Raw genomic sequence first — 17,605 nt, 5'->3', positions numbered from 1 at the left:
GCTCTGGATTGCGGACGCGAACGCACGTACGCACACATACACTGGGATAGAGTTACAAATGGTCCGTTTTAGGCGCACGAATTCGTGAGAATCGGCCGAGGTGATGACCCCACCCGTCGATCGGTTAGTAATTAAATCAATCCCTATAGAGAAATCCACACCTTCGCAAGACAATGTATGTGCTGAAGCGTGAGAGAGAGAGAGAGAGAGAGAGAGAGAGAGAGAGAGAGAGTCGTATGATGAGACTCGCGTGGGTGTCGAACAATATACGTCACTGGTATATGGTAACATTTTACCCGCCGTTATTGTTGTTCCTATTTTTGTTGTTTACGTTGCGTTGCGTTGCGTTGCGTTGCGTTGCGTTGGGTTAGGTTGGGTTGAGTTGAGTTGGGTTGAGTTGGATTGGGTTGCGTTATTACTTAGCACTTGGACATTTGACCTATCGAGGAAAAAAGTGGATTTTCATTGACGAGTCGAAATTCTTTACTGTAGTAAAACTTTATCGCGGATAAACTTTGCCGGAATAAGAAGCGTTAAAGACGGGAAAGATCATTTCTCTAAGGATCTACTTTTCTTCGATTCGGTAAGAAAGAGCAGTTAACGTTGCTAGGATAAATGTCAAGAATTTTTCTAACCACTGAACGACGTCTGTTAAATCGAAAGTAAGCGATCATTTCGAAGCTTCCCTGATAGGAAAAGATATCTATGTACTAATACACATACATACGTCAAGGCCATTGTCAAATAAAAGAAGGAAAGAGAGAGAGACACATTTCTCGTTTGTTCGAAGCAAAGCCTGGATCTTTTAATACTCTTTTCTCTCCCGGTCTACGTAAAATTAGTCCGAACACACGTCCGTTTGTTTGCGGATAAAAAGAAACAGATTGCCAAAGAAAGGAATGTCCTCGCTGTCTCTTTTTTCTTTTTTCTTCCGATGGATCCTTTCTCGAACGAGTATCATAAATCAGATATCGAGAATTAGGTTCTTTGAAGCGTGACGAGTCGATCGTAAGTACGTATTTTATCCCCGGAACCTATTTGCTCGTTTTCACGCTCTTTTGGCTTTCCGGTAAATACGAGTGTCGCTATAGCTCGTAGATCGTAACATGGTGGATGTAATTAAATAAGCATTTTTATCACCAATTTCATGTGACCAAACGCGTTAGAATTTCCATTTTACTCATAGTCATTTGAGCCGATGCTATTACGATGCTCGCAGTCTATTCAGATGGAAAAAATAATTATTCTTACGTTAAAGAAAATTCTTAGCGAGCAGAAATATACGGTACGGTCGGATAAGCGATACGCTATATACGCGTGTAAGCGCCTCGTAGAATTCTGCAATTTCGTTTCCTTCCAAAACTAGAGGAAGGAAGTACTCGTCTATATGTATGTCTACGTTAGAGGACACATAAGCGCGTATCAACCACTTGTAGAGCTACTCTCGAATAAGAAAACGTCAACGTTGCAGCACACGCTTTCCTGTATCTTTACCTACGGTATATTCGTTCTCGATTAAGCTCAAACCTGGAATTGGATTCGTTTCGATTAACGTTCTTCACGGTATATAGCTTCCTTCTTCCGTCTTTTCTTTCTAATATAGTATTAGTCCGTGTCTTGTTTTTATGAAGATAAATAGGACGTATCGTGTCCTTTCATTTTATTCGAATCCTACGTGGATGGACGAAGGAGGATGCTTTGATTTCGCGCTTCGTCATTTTCTCTCTCTCTCTCTCTCTCTTTCTCATTTTACTTGCTTTACCTTTTCTTTTCCTTTCTCTTCTTCTTTCTTTATTCATAGGACGGGTCACTTTTATTATACGTCATACCCAAGAGACTCTATGGGTTTGTCAATTATGATTCTAATTTTGTGCCAAGGAAAAAAGAAGGGAGAGAGATCGGCCGATGTTTCGTAATATAACAAACGTTCTTTCTGCTTTTTTTCTACGTCCCTCGTGCGAGCTACTCGCTCATCTCATTGTTCCCTTTCTTCTTTTTTTCTATTCCCTACCTTCCTTCTTCTTCTTTCCTTGTTTCTTTTCCTTTTTTTCTTCCTCTCCCTTTCAGACCTTCTCAGATCTCTTTTTCTCTGCTCTAGTTCTTCCTACATGCTTTATCGGTAGTATATGTAATAATTTGTGGACCGTATTAAACGGACTTATTCGCTTTAGGATATCTTTATTGCTGAAACTAAGTTTAGGATAAATCGAATGGACCATAAGAGTCGACAGATCTTATTAGTCGTTCCCTTAAACGAGTTAAGGCTCGAAAAAAATAAAATTTGTATATCGTGGTATGGGAGCAAATGGACCAGTAGTTGGCCATTTAAATTGTCGGCCAAACTCAAAAACATAATCGGGCAGATGGCACGCGTCCTATATGTGAAAATCTTTGAGGTCGTATCTCCCGGTTCCAAGTTTCTCTCCGCAGACATTTCAAAGTTAATAATGCCTTGTTAAGTACTTGGCCTTGTTCGCTGCACTTTAACTTATGCATACTGTGTACGGCTAGGGTGCGCAATATGCGATAGTATACGATAGGAAGGTACCTTGCGATACCAACCTCGGAAGTGTGTATATATTTTAAAGCACTTGCCATGAATTTGTCCGTTTTAATACTTCCGCTTATTAGGTTCGCCCCAAATTTTATCGTCCGTGACGACAATCCATGAGGACGGCTTTTTCGATCGGACGAGAAAATTACGAACGAGTACTTTGAACACTCCGACTTCCAATTTAGAGTCCGACCGATCTGTATATATCCGTCAGATACGTGAATGTAGGTAGATCATGAGAAAGAAAGAGAGAGAGAGAGAGAGAGAGAGGGTTCGATTAATTTCAATTTAGTTAAGTAGAAACTCATCGAAGCGCGCTAAGTATTGAGATCGATCTATGGAGTAGCTATCGAAATAACTAACGAAATGGTTCAATCTATGAAATTATTCAATCAACTAATTTCCACAGTTTCTCTGCAAATTAGTGTATTTTCCTCTTCGCTCTATCTTTTTATCCCCCTTCTCTCTCTCTTTCTCTCTCTCTCTCTCTCATGCTTTTTTCTTCGTTGATATTTGACTGTAAAAAGTTTGCTCATCGATGGAGTAGGCTCTAATTTACGAATCAAAGTGAAGAAGCTTCAAAAGATATAGATATACACACACACACAGACATATATATATATATATATATATATATATATATATATATGCTCGCTACGCTTGCCCTGCACTCGAGAGAACGTCAAAGGACAGAGTAGTGGTTATAGCGGAAGTTTAGTTTAGCAGACTTGTCGGTCTAGTATCGGAGGCTTGATCGAACAACGAACAAACTCGCGATACTCTCTTTCTCTCTCTCGCTCTCGCTCTAACGTAGCACTCCACTCGGATGATTGGCCTTTTAACAGCTCTTAAGATTTAGAATCCTTCACGTAATCGGACTCGCGAATTAAACACTTTCCAAAGACGTTCGTAACATTCGCAAAGTAATTTTCTAAACGGATCTATTTATTTCGAATTACTTTATTTCTTTACGCGTTAATTAGAAATCAAAGAGAAAGATCCGATATATAGAAATAAACAACATAATGATCAATAAGCAAAATGAATTTTTTTTGTATAAACGTTATTTAATTCGTCCAATTCCAAGGAATTTATTTATTGTGGTTATTGGATGAAATTCGTTCATAAGCGATACAATTATTCGAACAAAAGGGCGAAAGAGAAACATTTTGTAATCTTATGTTAGTCGAACGTTTAATCGTCCAATTAGTCGTCCAAAAAGCATATACATCTCGTAATATTTCCAATTGTCATTTAATTTATTTGCCAAGCGTCGAAATTAAGGATCAAAACGATGTGCAATAACAAGAGCTGGTGATGGTAACGACGATGATGACGATGCCATTGTGTTCAGTCGCTGTTCCTCGCATTCGCGATTCTAAGTCATTTTATAGAATCGATTTACGGAGAAAGTATTGCAAATATTATATTCGCAAAGGTATTCTTAATCGTATTATTAATGTTATTTCATTTACGATCTATTTTTTCGTGATTTTTGATAAATACATTAGAAAAAATGTATTTATTCTTTCGAACGTATTTCAGTTTTTTTTTCATAGTAGATGATTTGAAACTGTTCATTACTACTTGGAATCTTTCTTTAATAATAGGAAAAATCATATCTCTTTTTTACTTATTTAAGTCATAACAATAACAACAACGACAATATTAATAATAATAATGATAATAATAATAATAATAATAATAACAATAGAAAGAACATGGAATGATTGGTACAAAGAAGGAGAAATAGAGAGAGAGAGAGAGGGAGAGAGAGAGAGAGAGAGAGAGAGAGAGAGAGAGAGAGAGAGATTAGTAAGAGAAGAGGTATAACGTGGGTAGAAACGAACGGTAGCATAGCGTCGCTCATCGGATCGCGCGAGTCTCGTATACACGCTCGAGATAGATAGAGAAAGAGAGAGAGAGAGAGAAAGCTGCGTGCGTTTCGTGTGTCTCTTTTCGCGTGTGGGTGCGCGTTGTTCGACGTTACCGGGAAGAGGATGAGGCGATGGATGAAGTGGACGAGGAGGTGGAGGAGGATGGAGGAGGAGGAGGAGGAGGAGGAGGAGATGTTGCTGGCGGAGGATGTGAATTCCTGGCGCGCATGCGGCTGCAGTCTGTACGGGACGCCCGGATCTCTCAGTGCGCTCGTCACTCGCACCGAGACCGGAACTATTCTCTTTTGGCGAGTTAGACTCGTGACTTTTCTCTCACGGGACCCACGTCGGCACCTGATTCTCTCTCATTGCACTGTACCTACGCATACACATATCTCTCTCTCTCTCTCTCTCTATCTCTCTCTCACTCTCTCTCTCTCTCTCTCTCTCTCTCTCTCTCTCTTTCTTACTTTCTCTTACTCGCTCTTATACTCTTTCTCTCCCTCTCACTCTTTCCTTTTCTTCTTCCTTTTCCCATTTATTTTCCGCTCTTTTTTCCGCCCTCCAAAACTCCACCACGCAAGTATCTATATGATTCATCGCGGATAGTCGCGCGCGCGCGAGAGAGAGAAAGAGAGAGAGAGAGAGAGAGAGAGAGAGAGAAAGAGGATGATCTTTCATCTTTTTCCATCGTTGCCCATATTTTAAAGTGTACTCTCCTTTGGCATTTTATTCATCTTCGAGCTCGTCATTGGTGAACCTGGAATGTCACGTTGCGCTACTACGAGCACAGGTGCGTCTTCAATTCGTCCTTATCGATTTCGATCGATCGATCTCCTTTTCTATCTCGATAAGATTCTTTTTTACAAATCGTTTGCATCTTCCTTCCTTTCTTTTTTCTCGTCTTTCTTATTCAATCCTAGACGTTGTCTCGTTTCTCGTTGTCGAAAGAGAGAAAAAAAGAAAGCTTAATTTTGATTTTTATTCTCGTTTCTCGACATTGTTCCTTTTACAAGTCATTTAGTTGGGCGAAGAAATAGTTGCATCTTTCCGTGGGAGATGAAGCGGATTTCGACTCGAAAAGAATCCAAAGGATCCGACGATCGGTCGTCGGAAAAGGAATGGTATTGGGAGAGAGGGGCCGGAGGGGTCGGGGGCAGAAGAAGAGACGTGGGGGTAAGCTGTACGGGTGGTGGAACGAGGAGAGTAAACGTACGGGGGTGTTGCTGAAAGATTAATGAAGCGAAACGCAAGCGCGTCGCCGTCGTTCATTCGACGGAAGGGACATTAACGAGGAACGCAGAATCGCGATAAAATCTTACGGCTCGATTCGGTCCGTTTCTCTTATTCGAAATCATAAATTATCCTTTAAAGACGCCGACACGGAATTAACGAATTAAAGAAATAAATACGAAAAAGAAGGTAGTATGGATCGTACGAATCTTTGAAACTTTTCGATATGAATGATTCGCTATGAACGATTAATAATCTATTAATAATTTCAGATGACTTATTATCCGGAAATTATTTCATCGATTTCTTCAGATCGTAATTGAATTGGCGAATATCCGTAGGTGGAAGAAGATTGAAAAGAGTTGTGGGACATTGATGGAAAAAAGAGGGAAAGGAAGTTGAAAGTTTCTTTTTTTCGAAAAGTTCGTTTTTCTTTCTTTCTTGTTCAAATAAAAAAATGTTCCCCTTTCTCTCTTTTGCTCACTCTTTCACCTCTATCTCATATAAGCTTAAGACTTTGGCACTATGTCGGCTTCGAACGACTTACGGATCCATAAAACTTGCTCCTCGAAACTTGAAGCTCTTCCACGGCGAATGAAAAAAAGGAGCTTCCGGGAGAAAACGTGGGCTGTTGTATTTTCAAAGTGAAAATATAATTTTCATCGATAAATTTATTCAACTTGTACGATTTCGGACTTGTCGCTTTTCCAATAATAACGAACATAATTTTTGGACAAAGCTACGCAAAGAGATTTTTATCGGAGAAGGAAAAGAAGGAAAAAAAGCAAAAGAGAGAGAGAGAGAGAGAGAGAGGGGAAGGGAAATAGAAAGCGCTTACCGTTTATTGTCATCGACATTCGTAAGCTTTCAAAAAGAGTTTCCGGCTTCTTTTGAAATTTTCTACTCGTCGTCGTCGTCATCGTCGTCGTCGTCGGCGTCATCGTTCTCGTCGTTTCGTGCTCGGAGTTATCGAGTATTCTCCTTTCCCGTCTCCATTTAATAAAACGACGACGTTTCTTTAAGAAGATTCGACTTTGAATTCACTCGGAAAACATGCCAAAGCCGCGATAAAGGTGTGGATGAGAAAAATCGAAATTGTCCGGAAGTAGATGATCGATGGAAATTTGTAAATCCAACATGAAAGATTCTCCTTTCTCGATCGTCAAGAGTTCAGCGAAGATCGAGAATAGAGTAAAGTCAAAGTTTTGTTAAAAATTGTGAACGCTTGATGATGATGTATCGTTTCGATTAGTAGGCGATACATATATAAATCGAAAATGCCGAAGAACATTAATAAATTATTCCGAATAGAAAATGCCGGAGCGTAGGTCGCTATTCTACCCTAAATAGTTTTCGATGATGCGTGTCATGTTTTTGGTTAAAACCATCGTACGTTGTGTATCGATTTACTCGAATATCGACCTACATACGTAGTTGTATACGTATGTACGTGCGATATCGATACCTTTCCAATATGGCTTAAAATTCTCATTGAATGTTCGTCCAGGCCGGCGCGCCCGTATCATATCATTACAAGTCCATACGGAATCAGATTGGGTGCTTTTCAATGATCGGTTGCCTTTTGTAGTCGAAAGAGAAAGAGAAAGAGAAAGAGAAAGAGATAGATAGATAGATAGACAGATAGATAAAGAAAGAAATGGAGGAAGGAAGAGAGAAAGAAAAGGACTAAAGAAAGAGAAAGCTTGGTCTATTGATAGAAATAATTCCAAAAGGACTCTTAGCTAGCTTCCTTCCCGAAGGTCTTCACAATGGAATTTCTTTCTTAGCGTAGAGAACGAAAGAGAAGAAAAGAAAACGAACAACTTATTTTTCGAATCGAGAGCGTTCGCGATTGTTAAATATATATCTTTTTGTATGCATACGCAGAAAGAAGAAGCATAAGTGAAAATTCCTTTTCCCGAGTTTCGATCGTTTTAAGATCTTTATGTTTTGGGAGTCGAAAAGACAATCGTCCTTTTCTCGGCGGAATAACGGGAAAAAAAAAAAAAAAAAAAAAAAAAAAAAAAAAAAAAAACATTGAGTTATATAGTATCGAATAATAAAGCATTACGCGAATGTTATTTTTCAGTTAGATTTATTATTTTTCAAAACGGTGGAAACGACGGCAGAGAATCATTAATTATCGCGAAGAAAGAAAGGGCGAAGGTTCACGGTAGGAATATACGAGTACTGCGATCGACGTTAACTAACCAAAACTTTATTCGTTTATAATCTCAAAGTCGATCGAGGTAGATATGAATCGTGTTACCAACGGTTTCCCTTTTTTTCCGTGCTATTCTTCGTATTCCTTCGTTTTAGACGAACTACCAACCAACTAATATTCGTCGTCTTTACTTTTTCGTCAAGCTTGCCACGAGAAAGTTTATCTTTGAGATTCAATATAATCTGTCGCGACAAGAAGTTACTTTTACGCCGATTTTCCATATCCCTTGTCCGTACTCGACTTGTACGCATACTTTACGCGCAAAATAGAGTAGATCTATTACTTACGTACGGGCTTTTTGTTTTTTTCTTTTTCTTCCCTTTCGTTTCGACTGACGTAACGAAGCAAAATTCCATGGCGCACAGTTTAATGTATAATTTGAATGGTCGAATTACCGCGAAAGTTGCGCTATTGCGCGTGTAATGTAAGATAGAACAGGGTGAAATGGTTCGTCGTAAGCGAAATACTATATCCTTTATACACAGATCATGTGGAAATTTTCGTAAAAGGTGAATCTATGTATATGTAGGTACATCGTGTATACGTAATCATGGCTCTTCGAAGAGACGTAGTACAAGGATAAATAGCGATAAATAGCTCTTTAGTTGGATATTCAAACTAGGGTCTGTTCGTGCGGATCCCTTTGATTTGACCGATGTAAAGAAAAATTAAAGCTCCGGTTCTCTCGTTGGTTTTCTCGGGCCACGTGTCGACCCTAGATCGATTACCGCACGTTATGATACTCTTTGGTTTTACTTCGACGTTTATATTAAAAGTTTTTCAGTAAAGCGCGCACCGTATATAACGCGGAGGAACACGTCGCGTATAAAATCTCTCTTTCCACTACTAACTGACTTCACAGCCTTTACCAGCGCGGCTTTTCACTTTACGTGCAAGTTTCTAATTTTCTGCGGTATGCGTCGTTTACGGTTGCATTGTGAAATTATATTTTGCGTATGGAAAAACCGCCGCTTGCCTCCCAAAGGTACACTTTATAATATCGCCACTTCGATTCTTTTTTACGTTTATTCCTTCTTTTTTTTTCTTTTTTTTCTTTCATTCCTTCTCTTTTCTTTTCCTTTCTTTTCCTTTCTTTTTTTTTTCCAGGACGATTCAGTATACTTCTTTTAAAACGTCTCTCTTTGGGATTTTAAAAGAGTTCATTTAGTTCGAGAGAGAGAGAGAGAGAGAGGCTAGGGAGTTGAAATAAGAAAGCGCATATTTCTACTTTTATCGACGATTTAAAAAGAAAGAAATATATTGGTGGCTAATTGCGAGTCTTAAAACGTATTTTATGCTTGGAATAAATCGAGAAACAATTAGAGTAACGAACGAAACGAAGCGAACGTTCTTGGCAATGTATATATACCTATGTGCATTCATATACATACTTCGAAATAACTTTTTTCATGAAATTCAAATTCTCTTTTCTGTCGTTGATTAAAGGGAGAGAGAAGAAAAATCGATAATATAATATAATATGTATGTATTACTGAATTCGTCTTCGTTTAAATCGAACTTACCATTTTGTTCGAGCGTGACCGTTAGGCGAAGAGAATCGATATCATCGAAAAAGAAAGGCTTTTTCTCGATGCTCGAAAGCTCCTCCTAAGAAAAGTCGAAGAAAAGTTTAGAGAAATCGCTTTCGGTCTTATTATGTGAGTTTACTGAGAGTTCTTCCATGCTACATACTCTATCTGGTAGACCACGCAAAATGGCCGGGCTATATATTTCCTCTTTGGATGAAGATAAGCAGGGAAAAGGTTGCAGTTGCGATTTGCCATTTTTTATTTTTTTTTTCTCCTTACTTCTCTTTCCTTATACAATATTTTTCTTTAAACGAAATTGTGTAACTTTTCTGCAAAGCAAAACTTCTGTATCGGAGTTCTCTAATTTTCTATTCTTACGTTAACGGTGCAGTGAATAATTGTAATTGTATTTTTTCCCGAACTGTGACATTTTCTATTCAACCGGAATACTTCTATTCGAAAGGAAAATATTTTATATTCAATATGTATGTATGTATGTATGTATGTATGAATGTGTGTGTAGACATATACGTTGGATAAAAAAAAATATCGTAGGAAAAATAAATCGTAAATGGAATTTACTTGTTTCAGGTGATCTTTGGATCGAGAGGAACGACCGAGAGTTTGTCATAGAGGGTCGACGAGCTTGCACACGGGCTGGAAATGCGCTTCGTACATTTCGAGAGGATCTCCTAGGAGGGAAGAGAGACCGAGTGGAGGATCGGTCGAAATAATGCGAGCGAAGCGCATCAGAAAGGAAATCCGCTTCAGATTGCTCAGGTACCGAGAGTGCGTCGAGTGTCGAAAGAACTCCTGTCCCATCAACGAGAGACGCCTGAAGGAGAGGGAAGAAGGGACGAACGAGGAAGAGGAGGAAGAGAGATTGAAAAAGGAAAAAAAATATATATACCCGTGCTTCTTTTTCTCCTCTTGTTTTTTTTTTTCTTTTTCCTTTTCTTTTTACTTTCTCAACTGGCTGTGATTTTGACTCATAGAAATCGTCTAGTCGTGAACGTGTTCCACGCGTAGAGCCTTTTTTGCAAAGGCTGATTAAAAAAAAGAAAAGAGGAAAGAGAGAGCGAGAGAGAGAAAGAGATATAAATCACATCAACGGAAGAGAAAGAGGCGAAAAACAAGCGGGGAGAATTAGGTAAAACATTCTTTCGAAATATTATTATACGGAGCCTTAAGTTATTTTTTCATTTTAAAGTCCAATCAGGTAGAATCAAACGAAAGAAGATTAATCGTTGAATTTATTTCCTTATCAAATATACATTTAATTTCCGAGTTTGCATCTTTATTTACATTCTCTGCTTGGCATCACATGAAAAATTTAACTTATTCAGATTCGAAAAGGACAGCTCTCTCTCTCTCCTATCCATGGATCCTTCGGGAGAGGAAGGAGGAGCTCGAGGCGGGTTAGCTCGAAGGTAACAGGACCGATCGGTCGAACGATTCTTGAAAACGAGGAAGAACACCGGAGAAGGAGGAGGTCATGTCCGTTCGCGTGGAAGTTCGACTGATGCGAGAATAAGAAAACAGAAAGAAAGAAGAAGAAGAAAAAAAGGAAGAGAAGTAAAGAAACTAGAAGACTTTGACTAGAGTTGTCGTCGACGTTGTCGTAGACGTTCGAGGACGAAAAAAGTAGAAGAAGAAAAAGAAAAAGGAAATAGGAGGTGCTTACTGTAACAGAGGCTAACCTTCTTACTGCTACGTCGTCCGATTCTTCTTAAGGCCGAGTTCATCTTTTCTTGAAAATAGAAAGAGTAAGCGAGACAGAGAAAGAGAGAGAGAGAGAGAGAGAGAGAGAGAGAGAGAGAGAGAGAGAGAGTGAGGGAGAGAGAGAAAGAGAGAACGCATCCACCTTCTTCTCTTCTCGCTCTCTCTCCTCGAGTATACCGAATTCGATTTGAGCTGCGAAAAGCTCGAAAGCTTTCGTGATAGAACGTGACTCTACTTGCTTGTTCGAGGTTGATGCTGAGGAAGAGAGAAAGAGAGAGGATTAGTTCTCTTCTAGAGTCTACAAGATACCGAGAAGGTGGAAGATAAAGGAAGAAAAGAAAAGTGAAAAAAAAAGCAGGATTGAAAAGCGAAGCTGGAAAATATCGACTAGAGTGTGGACCTATAGGGAGATAAAAATCAGTAAAAAAAAGGAAAAACGATCGATAAAGTGGAATCTTGTCGTTCTCGCGAGGGACTCTTTTTTTCCTCTTCCTCTCCTTTCGAATTTTCTCTATGTGAGAAATCCCGAAAATAGAAAATGTCGAAAGGTTTCGTTGCGTGGGCAAAAATTTGTTAGTTTTTTGCCTATCCAAGGACGAAGAAGAATAAAAAGGGGGGAAAAAGAGAGGAAGAAATAAAGAGGATTTAGGATGATTCTAGAATGACGATGATGACGATCATGATGATGACGACGACCACGACGACGACGACGACGACGACGACGACGATGACGACGATGGTGATGGCGATGATGATGACGATGATGGATCGAGCGGCATCAGCGACGAGAAAGCGAGATTTTTCCGCGGAAAATAATTTCCGATGAAATCTTTCTGATCCCTAAGGTCTCAGGAAGATCTTTCGTATTCCCAAAAACGAAATATCAAACGTTGAACGTACGACCAATACTCTCGATTTTTCTTTCTCTTTTTTTCTTCGAATAAGCGTTTAAGGAAGTAAGGCTCGTGTTATTTTTTAAGCCCACGCGAGATTCGAATTAAGAAGGGAAGTGATTTTTCTTGTGAAAAGTGCTAAAGTGTACGTTCTTAATTAATCGAACGGGAAGCAGTGGAACCCTTAACAACGAGGACAATTAATATTTATTTAGTGAACGATACGCGTGTTGCGTCTACGTCGAAATAAATTCGAAGAAATGAAAAAATAAGGATTTGTCTTCTCTAAGGAAGAAGGATTTCGTCGAAGCATTTGGCTTCTTCTGTTTTCTTCTTCTTCCTTATTCCGTGCGAACGACTTGTGAGGATCGACTCAGACAAATAGACGTGTTCGCGCTGAGAGTTATCCGTTGTATTGGGGAGAGAAAGAGAAAGAGAGAGGGAGAGAGAGAGAGAGAGAAAAAGTCTTCGACCCGGAGAAGTAAGCAATGGAGCGTTTTTTTGCGAGAGCACGTTAGAGCGAACGAGAAAGAGAGAGGAAGAGAGAAAATATCATTTTCTCGAGAATGGAGTTTCATGGTGGCGTCGGTAGGGTATCCATAAATCCCTCGTATCATCGTCGTCATCGTCATCTTCTTGGGTTCGCGAAAAAAGAAGATTCTGATCGCGAGGTGGCCGAGTCAAATTAAGATGCGAGAATTGAACGCCAGTGCATGCACTGCTTTGTACGAGGGCGTCGAGTGGTCCGGCCCATGGATCCTATTCACCCTGATCACTCTGGCTATCGTCAACGTGATGGTCGTGCTCGGTAACGTCCTCGTTATACTCGCCGTCTATTACACGAGCAAGCTCAGAAACGTGACGAACATGTTCATCGTCAGTCTTGCTGTGGCTGATCTCTTGGTCGGACTCGCTGTTCTTCCATTCAGTGCCACTTGGGAAGTCTTCAAGGTAAGTTCTGCTATTATCTACCAATACTAAATTGTCATTCATTGTTCGTTCGATTCATCGGATACATCGATTCCATTCTATACGATTCGAAGATCCGATCCATCGTGTATCAGTGCTCGGAATATCGATATTAGGGTAGAAGCGTAATTTGAAACAGGTGGTTGCCGAAGTCCCGCCTACGTGTGCGCGCACACACTAACGCTTTCACATCTGTTGGAGTATAGTACGAGTTAGAGAGAGAAAGAGAGAGAGAGAGAGAGAGAGATTTTGACCATCGCATAAAGGCTATACGTCGTTACGTACACGATACGGCATTATGCAGGAACGCTTAGCTGCAAAACGAGCCGTGGAAGGGCCCTTCGGCTGTCGCGTTCGAATTTCTCCCATATGTACGTATGTATGTACGTTACGTACGTACATAGGCGGTACGCGTGGCTATTCGCCCTCAGCAACCACACGTACACATATTCAAGATCGATCTAGTCGTACCATTAATGCGTTACTGCTCGTCCTCGCCTTGTTCTAACCGCACGCTTCGCAGATAACAAGATCGAGATCGAACGGGCATCGTGATAAGCTCGTAGGTGACCCTCTTGATACACACACTCTCTCTCTCTCTCTCTCTCTCATTCTCTCTCTTTCTTTCTCCTACTCGCATTCGCTCTATCGATCGTTTGAAAGTGTGAGCACGTGCGTATTAAGTCGCCTCCGGACTAAGATAACGAGCTTAGAAACTGGTCTTCTATTAATCCTTTGACGATTTCTAACGCGGTACCTCGTCCCTTCGAATAGAATTATACGATATCGTGATAAGTCTCGATAAATAAGTTAATTGCGGATAACCTTGATCATTCTCAAAAAGTTCCCTCTATTTTCATTAGGAGGTAGGAAAATGATTACGTTTGTGTCAATGTCTCAATTAATAATATTAATTTGTTAGAAGAAGAATAAAATAATTGGTATCCTCGCGCGTTTATTTAATGATCGATCGTATTCTCCGGAGTTTAGTCAGCGATAAACTGACTGGGTTAAAGTAAAACGAAGCTGAACACGTTCAATCGTGTTCACTTACTCTTATGGTATTCGATATTCCGTCGTTCCGCACGAGCGTGTACATTCTAAACGAGGAAATACGCATTCGCGAGAACGAGCAATGTTCTCCGTTTATCTCGATGGGATATCTCTCACACGTTTATATGACAATAATCGTTTTGTTCGTGTGAAACTTCGTTTCACTCTTTCTCTTTTTTTCTCTCTACCTCTCTCTCTCTCTCTCTCCCTCCCTCCCTCCCTCCCTTCCTCCCTCCTTCTCTCTTCTTCTCTCTGTTTTTTCCTTTTTTTTTCTTTTTCCAAAGGTCTGGATATTCGGTGATCTATGGTGTTCGGTTTGGCTAGCCGTCGACGTTTGGATGTGCACCGCGTCGATACTGAACCTTTGTGCAATCAGTCTCGACAGATATCTGGCGGTGACCAGACCCGTCAGTTATCCCCAGGCAAGTAATCACCAGCACATCGTTCGAACGCTTGGAATATCTCAAATAGTCGTTTATTAGATGATACACTCGATCTCTCTTTCTCTCTCTCTCTCTCTCTCTCTCTCTCTCTCTCTCTCTCTCTCTCTCTCTCTCTCTCTCTCTCTGTGTGTATCTCTGACATTTAAAGTGGATTTGTATTTTATTCCAAAGAATTTGTTAAAAATAAAAGAATCCCGGTCAATTCCTGTTATTCGAAGTAACTTGATAAGTAAATAAGAAAAGAAAAATTTCAAGTAATAAAATTGTATATATTGATCGATCATTTTTTCGATTCAGTTAATGTCTCCGAAACGAGCAAGGCTTCTGGTCGCCACAGTTTGGGTTTTGAGCTTCGTCATCTGTTTTCCACCCTTGGTCGGTTGGAAAGATAAACGGGTATGTGACAGGAAGGAAAGAAAAAAAGAAAACAAACAAAATTTAATTTACCATTATCTTGAAAAATGTCTATCTGGCTATCTATATATTTGTATATTTATCGTTTCAGTCTCATCCTACGCACAACGTGACGTTTACGCAGAACGGCCCCTTCAACACTACCACCATTATAGTGCCGATGAAACCGTGTCCGTGGATCTGCGAGTTGACCAATGACGCCGGATATGTCGTTTACAGGCGAGTCTCTCTCGGATATATTTATTATCCTTCCGCTTTTCCGTGAGGAAAAATTGTCCGCCCAAATTATTCATTATTCGTCCTCCCTCTCACTCGGCATCGGCTTATTTAATCCTTCGGTGTATACGTCAACCTGAAATTCATGAGTATTCATATTTGTCCCGTCGCTTACCTCATACCGATTGACCTAAAGTGTTACGAACTATTTTTATTAAAATCCTTTATGACTATTTATCTCCGAGGATCTATAGCTTCGAAGCGAGACAAGATCGAGAAAAAGAGAAGAGTAAGAATCGTATCTAACTGAGGAATAGTCCCATTTAACTCTTCTCTTTTTCTCTCAAAGTTCGTTCTGTGATTTTTTCTTTTCTTTTCTTTTCTTTTTTTTTCTCTCTCTTTTTTTCTTTCTTTTCTCTTTTTGACAGATTTTTCGAATCGTCATTTTACAGCGCTCTAGGCTCCTTCTACATACCGATGTTAGTAATGCTCTTTTTCTATTGGAGAATCTACAATGCAGCCGTTTCCACAACGAAAGCCATCAATCAGGGCTTTCGTACCACCAAGGGTTCCAAAATGTTTGGATCCAGGTAAAAATAAAATAAATAAAGAAATAAACAAAATGTTTAACAATTTTTCCCCCGTAGATAGGAGAGAGAATCAATTATTATTAAAGAGGAACCTTGACATTTGTTTATTGTAGATTCGACGAACAGAGATTAACACTGAGGATACATCGAGGACGCGGAAGCGTTCACAACGGTAGTAACAACGGTAGTCCAAGAAGCCCGGATTATTCCACTCGCAGTTCCGTCAGAAAGGAAAAGATCAAGATCTCGGTATCGTATCCGAGTACAGAAACATTAAACACAAAGTGCAACACTCTCGAGAGGACTCCTTCGAGATGTTCTCAAGTTTCCGTGCATTATAGTAACGGACAAACGCAGACTCAGCTCTGTCCGAGTTCTAGGAGTACGCATTTGAAGGTAAGCATTGCGTGGTTGATCCTTGTTTGAACATGAAATAAACGTTAACGAACCAAAAACCGATTTTCTTTTCACTTTGTGTAAAGAAAAGTAGAAGAATAATAGATGTAATAATCGTTAAAATAGAAAGTTATATCTAAGAAATAATATTTAAGTGCGATACGTATACGTCTATGGATAATATTTTCAATGTAATATAGTGGGCGTAGTACTTTTATTTATTACGAAAATTCCTTCGTCGGATGTATAAACGAAGAGTAGCGAAAAAAGTCAGGACGAAGTAATACGCTCTTTGACCTTTGCGATAGGTCGGCGGTATAAACAGAGTAGGCAGTATGAGGAGACCCAGCAGAAGGAGTAGCTGCGAGAGTCAGTTGACGAGTGACGAGGTAACGCTTCGAGAACTAGCTCAGGGCCAAGAGGAGAAGCCTAGGATGATGAAGATGGGTAAACGAAATATAAAGGCACAGGTATCTACGTAGCTTCTTTAATGTTGTAATTACTTGGAAAAGTACTAGTATAATGTATATTAGTCATTATCCAGAGTTATTTATTTTTGCTCGCTTATTTGTTTTTTAATTAATACGAGATGCGGCGGTAGTCGAGAACGTTGGGTTTGGGGAAAAAAAAAAAAAAAAAAAAAAAAGAAGAAAAAACAGAAAAAGAAAACAAAACATTAAAAATAATCGTAGAGTCTAATGTATGTTTTTATTGAAGCACGAAAAATGTGAGGTTGAAAAAAGCGAAAAGGAAAGACGTCTGTCACAGGTGAAGAGATTCCGAATGGAGACAAAAGCGGCAAAGACCTTGGGTATCATAGTCGGTGGCTTCATACTCTGCTGGCTGCCATTCTTCACGATGTATCTCCTACGTGCATTCTGCTCGAATTGCATCCACCCAACCGTCTTCAGCGTACTATTTTGGCTAGGATATTGCAACTCCGCGATAAATCCTTGCATCTACGCGCTCTTCAGCAAGGACTTTCGCTCGGCCTTCAAGCGAATAATCTGCAGGTGCTTCTGCAAACGGCGAGCCAACACGTTACGGCGCGGTAGCGACGGCAGCCAATTGGCGATGAGGTGGGAGGAACAAAGTTACAAGGCGCGTTTTATTAAAGAGTTGATATCACGCACCCTCGACGTTGAAATCGTGCCCCTACGACATCTCTAACCTCGTCGGCTTCCTTAAAATTAAAGCCGTATATATTAAAGCGCGAAGCTCCAATATTCTTTCAAAATTTCGAACGGAGAAGTGAACAACAATTTGTGACCACAATCGTCTCTCTCTCTCTCTCTCTCTCTCTGTCCTTTTTTTACCTCCACCCCTCTCTTTCTCTTTCTCCACGGTTCTATAAAGAAGCGTATACATACACGAGAAACACGATCCAAAATGCTAAAATTGTAAGTGAGAAAAAGAACGCATATCGATGAGTGTACGTATGTGTTTCTCTCTCTCTCTCTCTCTCTCTCTCTCTCTCTCTCTCTCTCTCTCT

The 17,605-nt window shown here is 39.9% G+C and overlaps 1 protein-coding gene across 12 annotated transcripts in view; it reads left to right on the top strand.

The window, feature by feature from the left end:
* Positions 1 to 17,605, top strand: part of Oamb (Octopamine receptor in mushroom bodies) — a 52,209-nt gene that overhangs the window by 31,992 nt on the left and 2,612 nt on the right. For 6 of the 12 annotated variants that reach the window (XM_085655230.1, XM_085655227.1, XM_085655226.1 and 3 more), the window contains 9 exons: positions 10,009 to 10,567; positions 10,764 to 12,983; positions 14,339 to 14,476; positions 14,795 to 14,893; positions 15,003 to 15,130; positions 15,580 to 15,717; positions 15,831 to 16,113; positions 16,422 to 16,583; positions 16,831 to 17,214. In XM_085655230.1, coding sequence (XP_085511356.1) covers positions 12,723 to 12,983; positions 14,339 to 14,476; positions 14,795 to 14,893; positions 15,003 to 15,130; positions 15,580 to 15,717; positions 15,831 to 16,113; positions 16,422 to 16,583; positions 16,831 to 17,214 — 1,593 coding nt within the window. In that variant the 5' untranslated portion in view covers positions 10,009 to 10,567; positions 10,764 to 12,722. Of the gene's footprint in view, positions 1 to 5,072; positions 5,225 to 10,008; positions 10,568 to 10,763; positions 12,984 to 14,338; positions 14,477 to 14,794; positions 14,894 to 15,002; positions 15,131 to 15,579; positions 15,718 to 15,830; positions 16,114 to 16,421; positions 16,584 to 16,830; positions 17,215 to 17,605 lie in introns of those variants that run through there. The other 6 variants (XM_085655231.1, XM_085655234.1, XM_035885954.2 and 3 more) reach the window with 6 other exon arrangements.

Source organism: Vespa mandarinia, chromosome 2 (assembly GCF_050613455.1).
Source record: "Vespa mandarinia isolate Hongniang chromosome 2, ASM5061345v1, whole genome shotgun sequence".
Classification (NCBI taxonomy): domain Eukaryota; kingdom Metazoa; phylum Arthropoda; class Insecta; order Hymenoptera; family Vespidae; genus Vespa; species Vespa mandarinia.
Note: the sequence above shows the minus strand (reverse complement) of the source record. Positions and strands in the feature narration are given on the sequence as shown.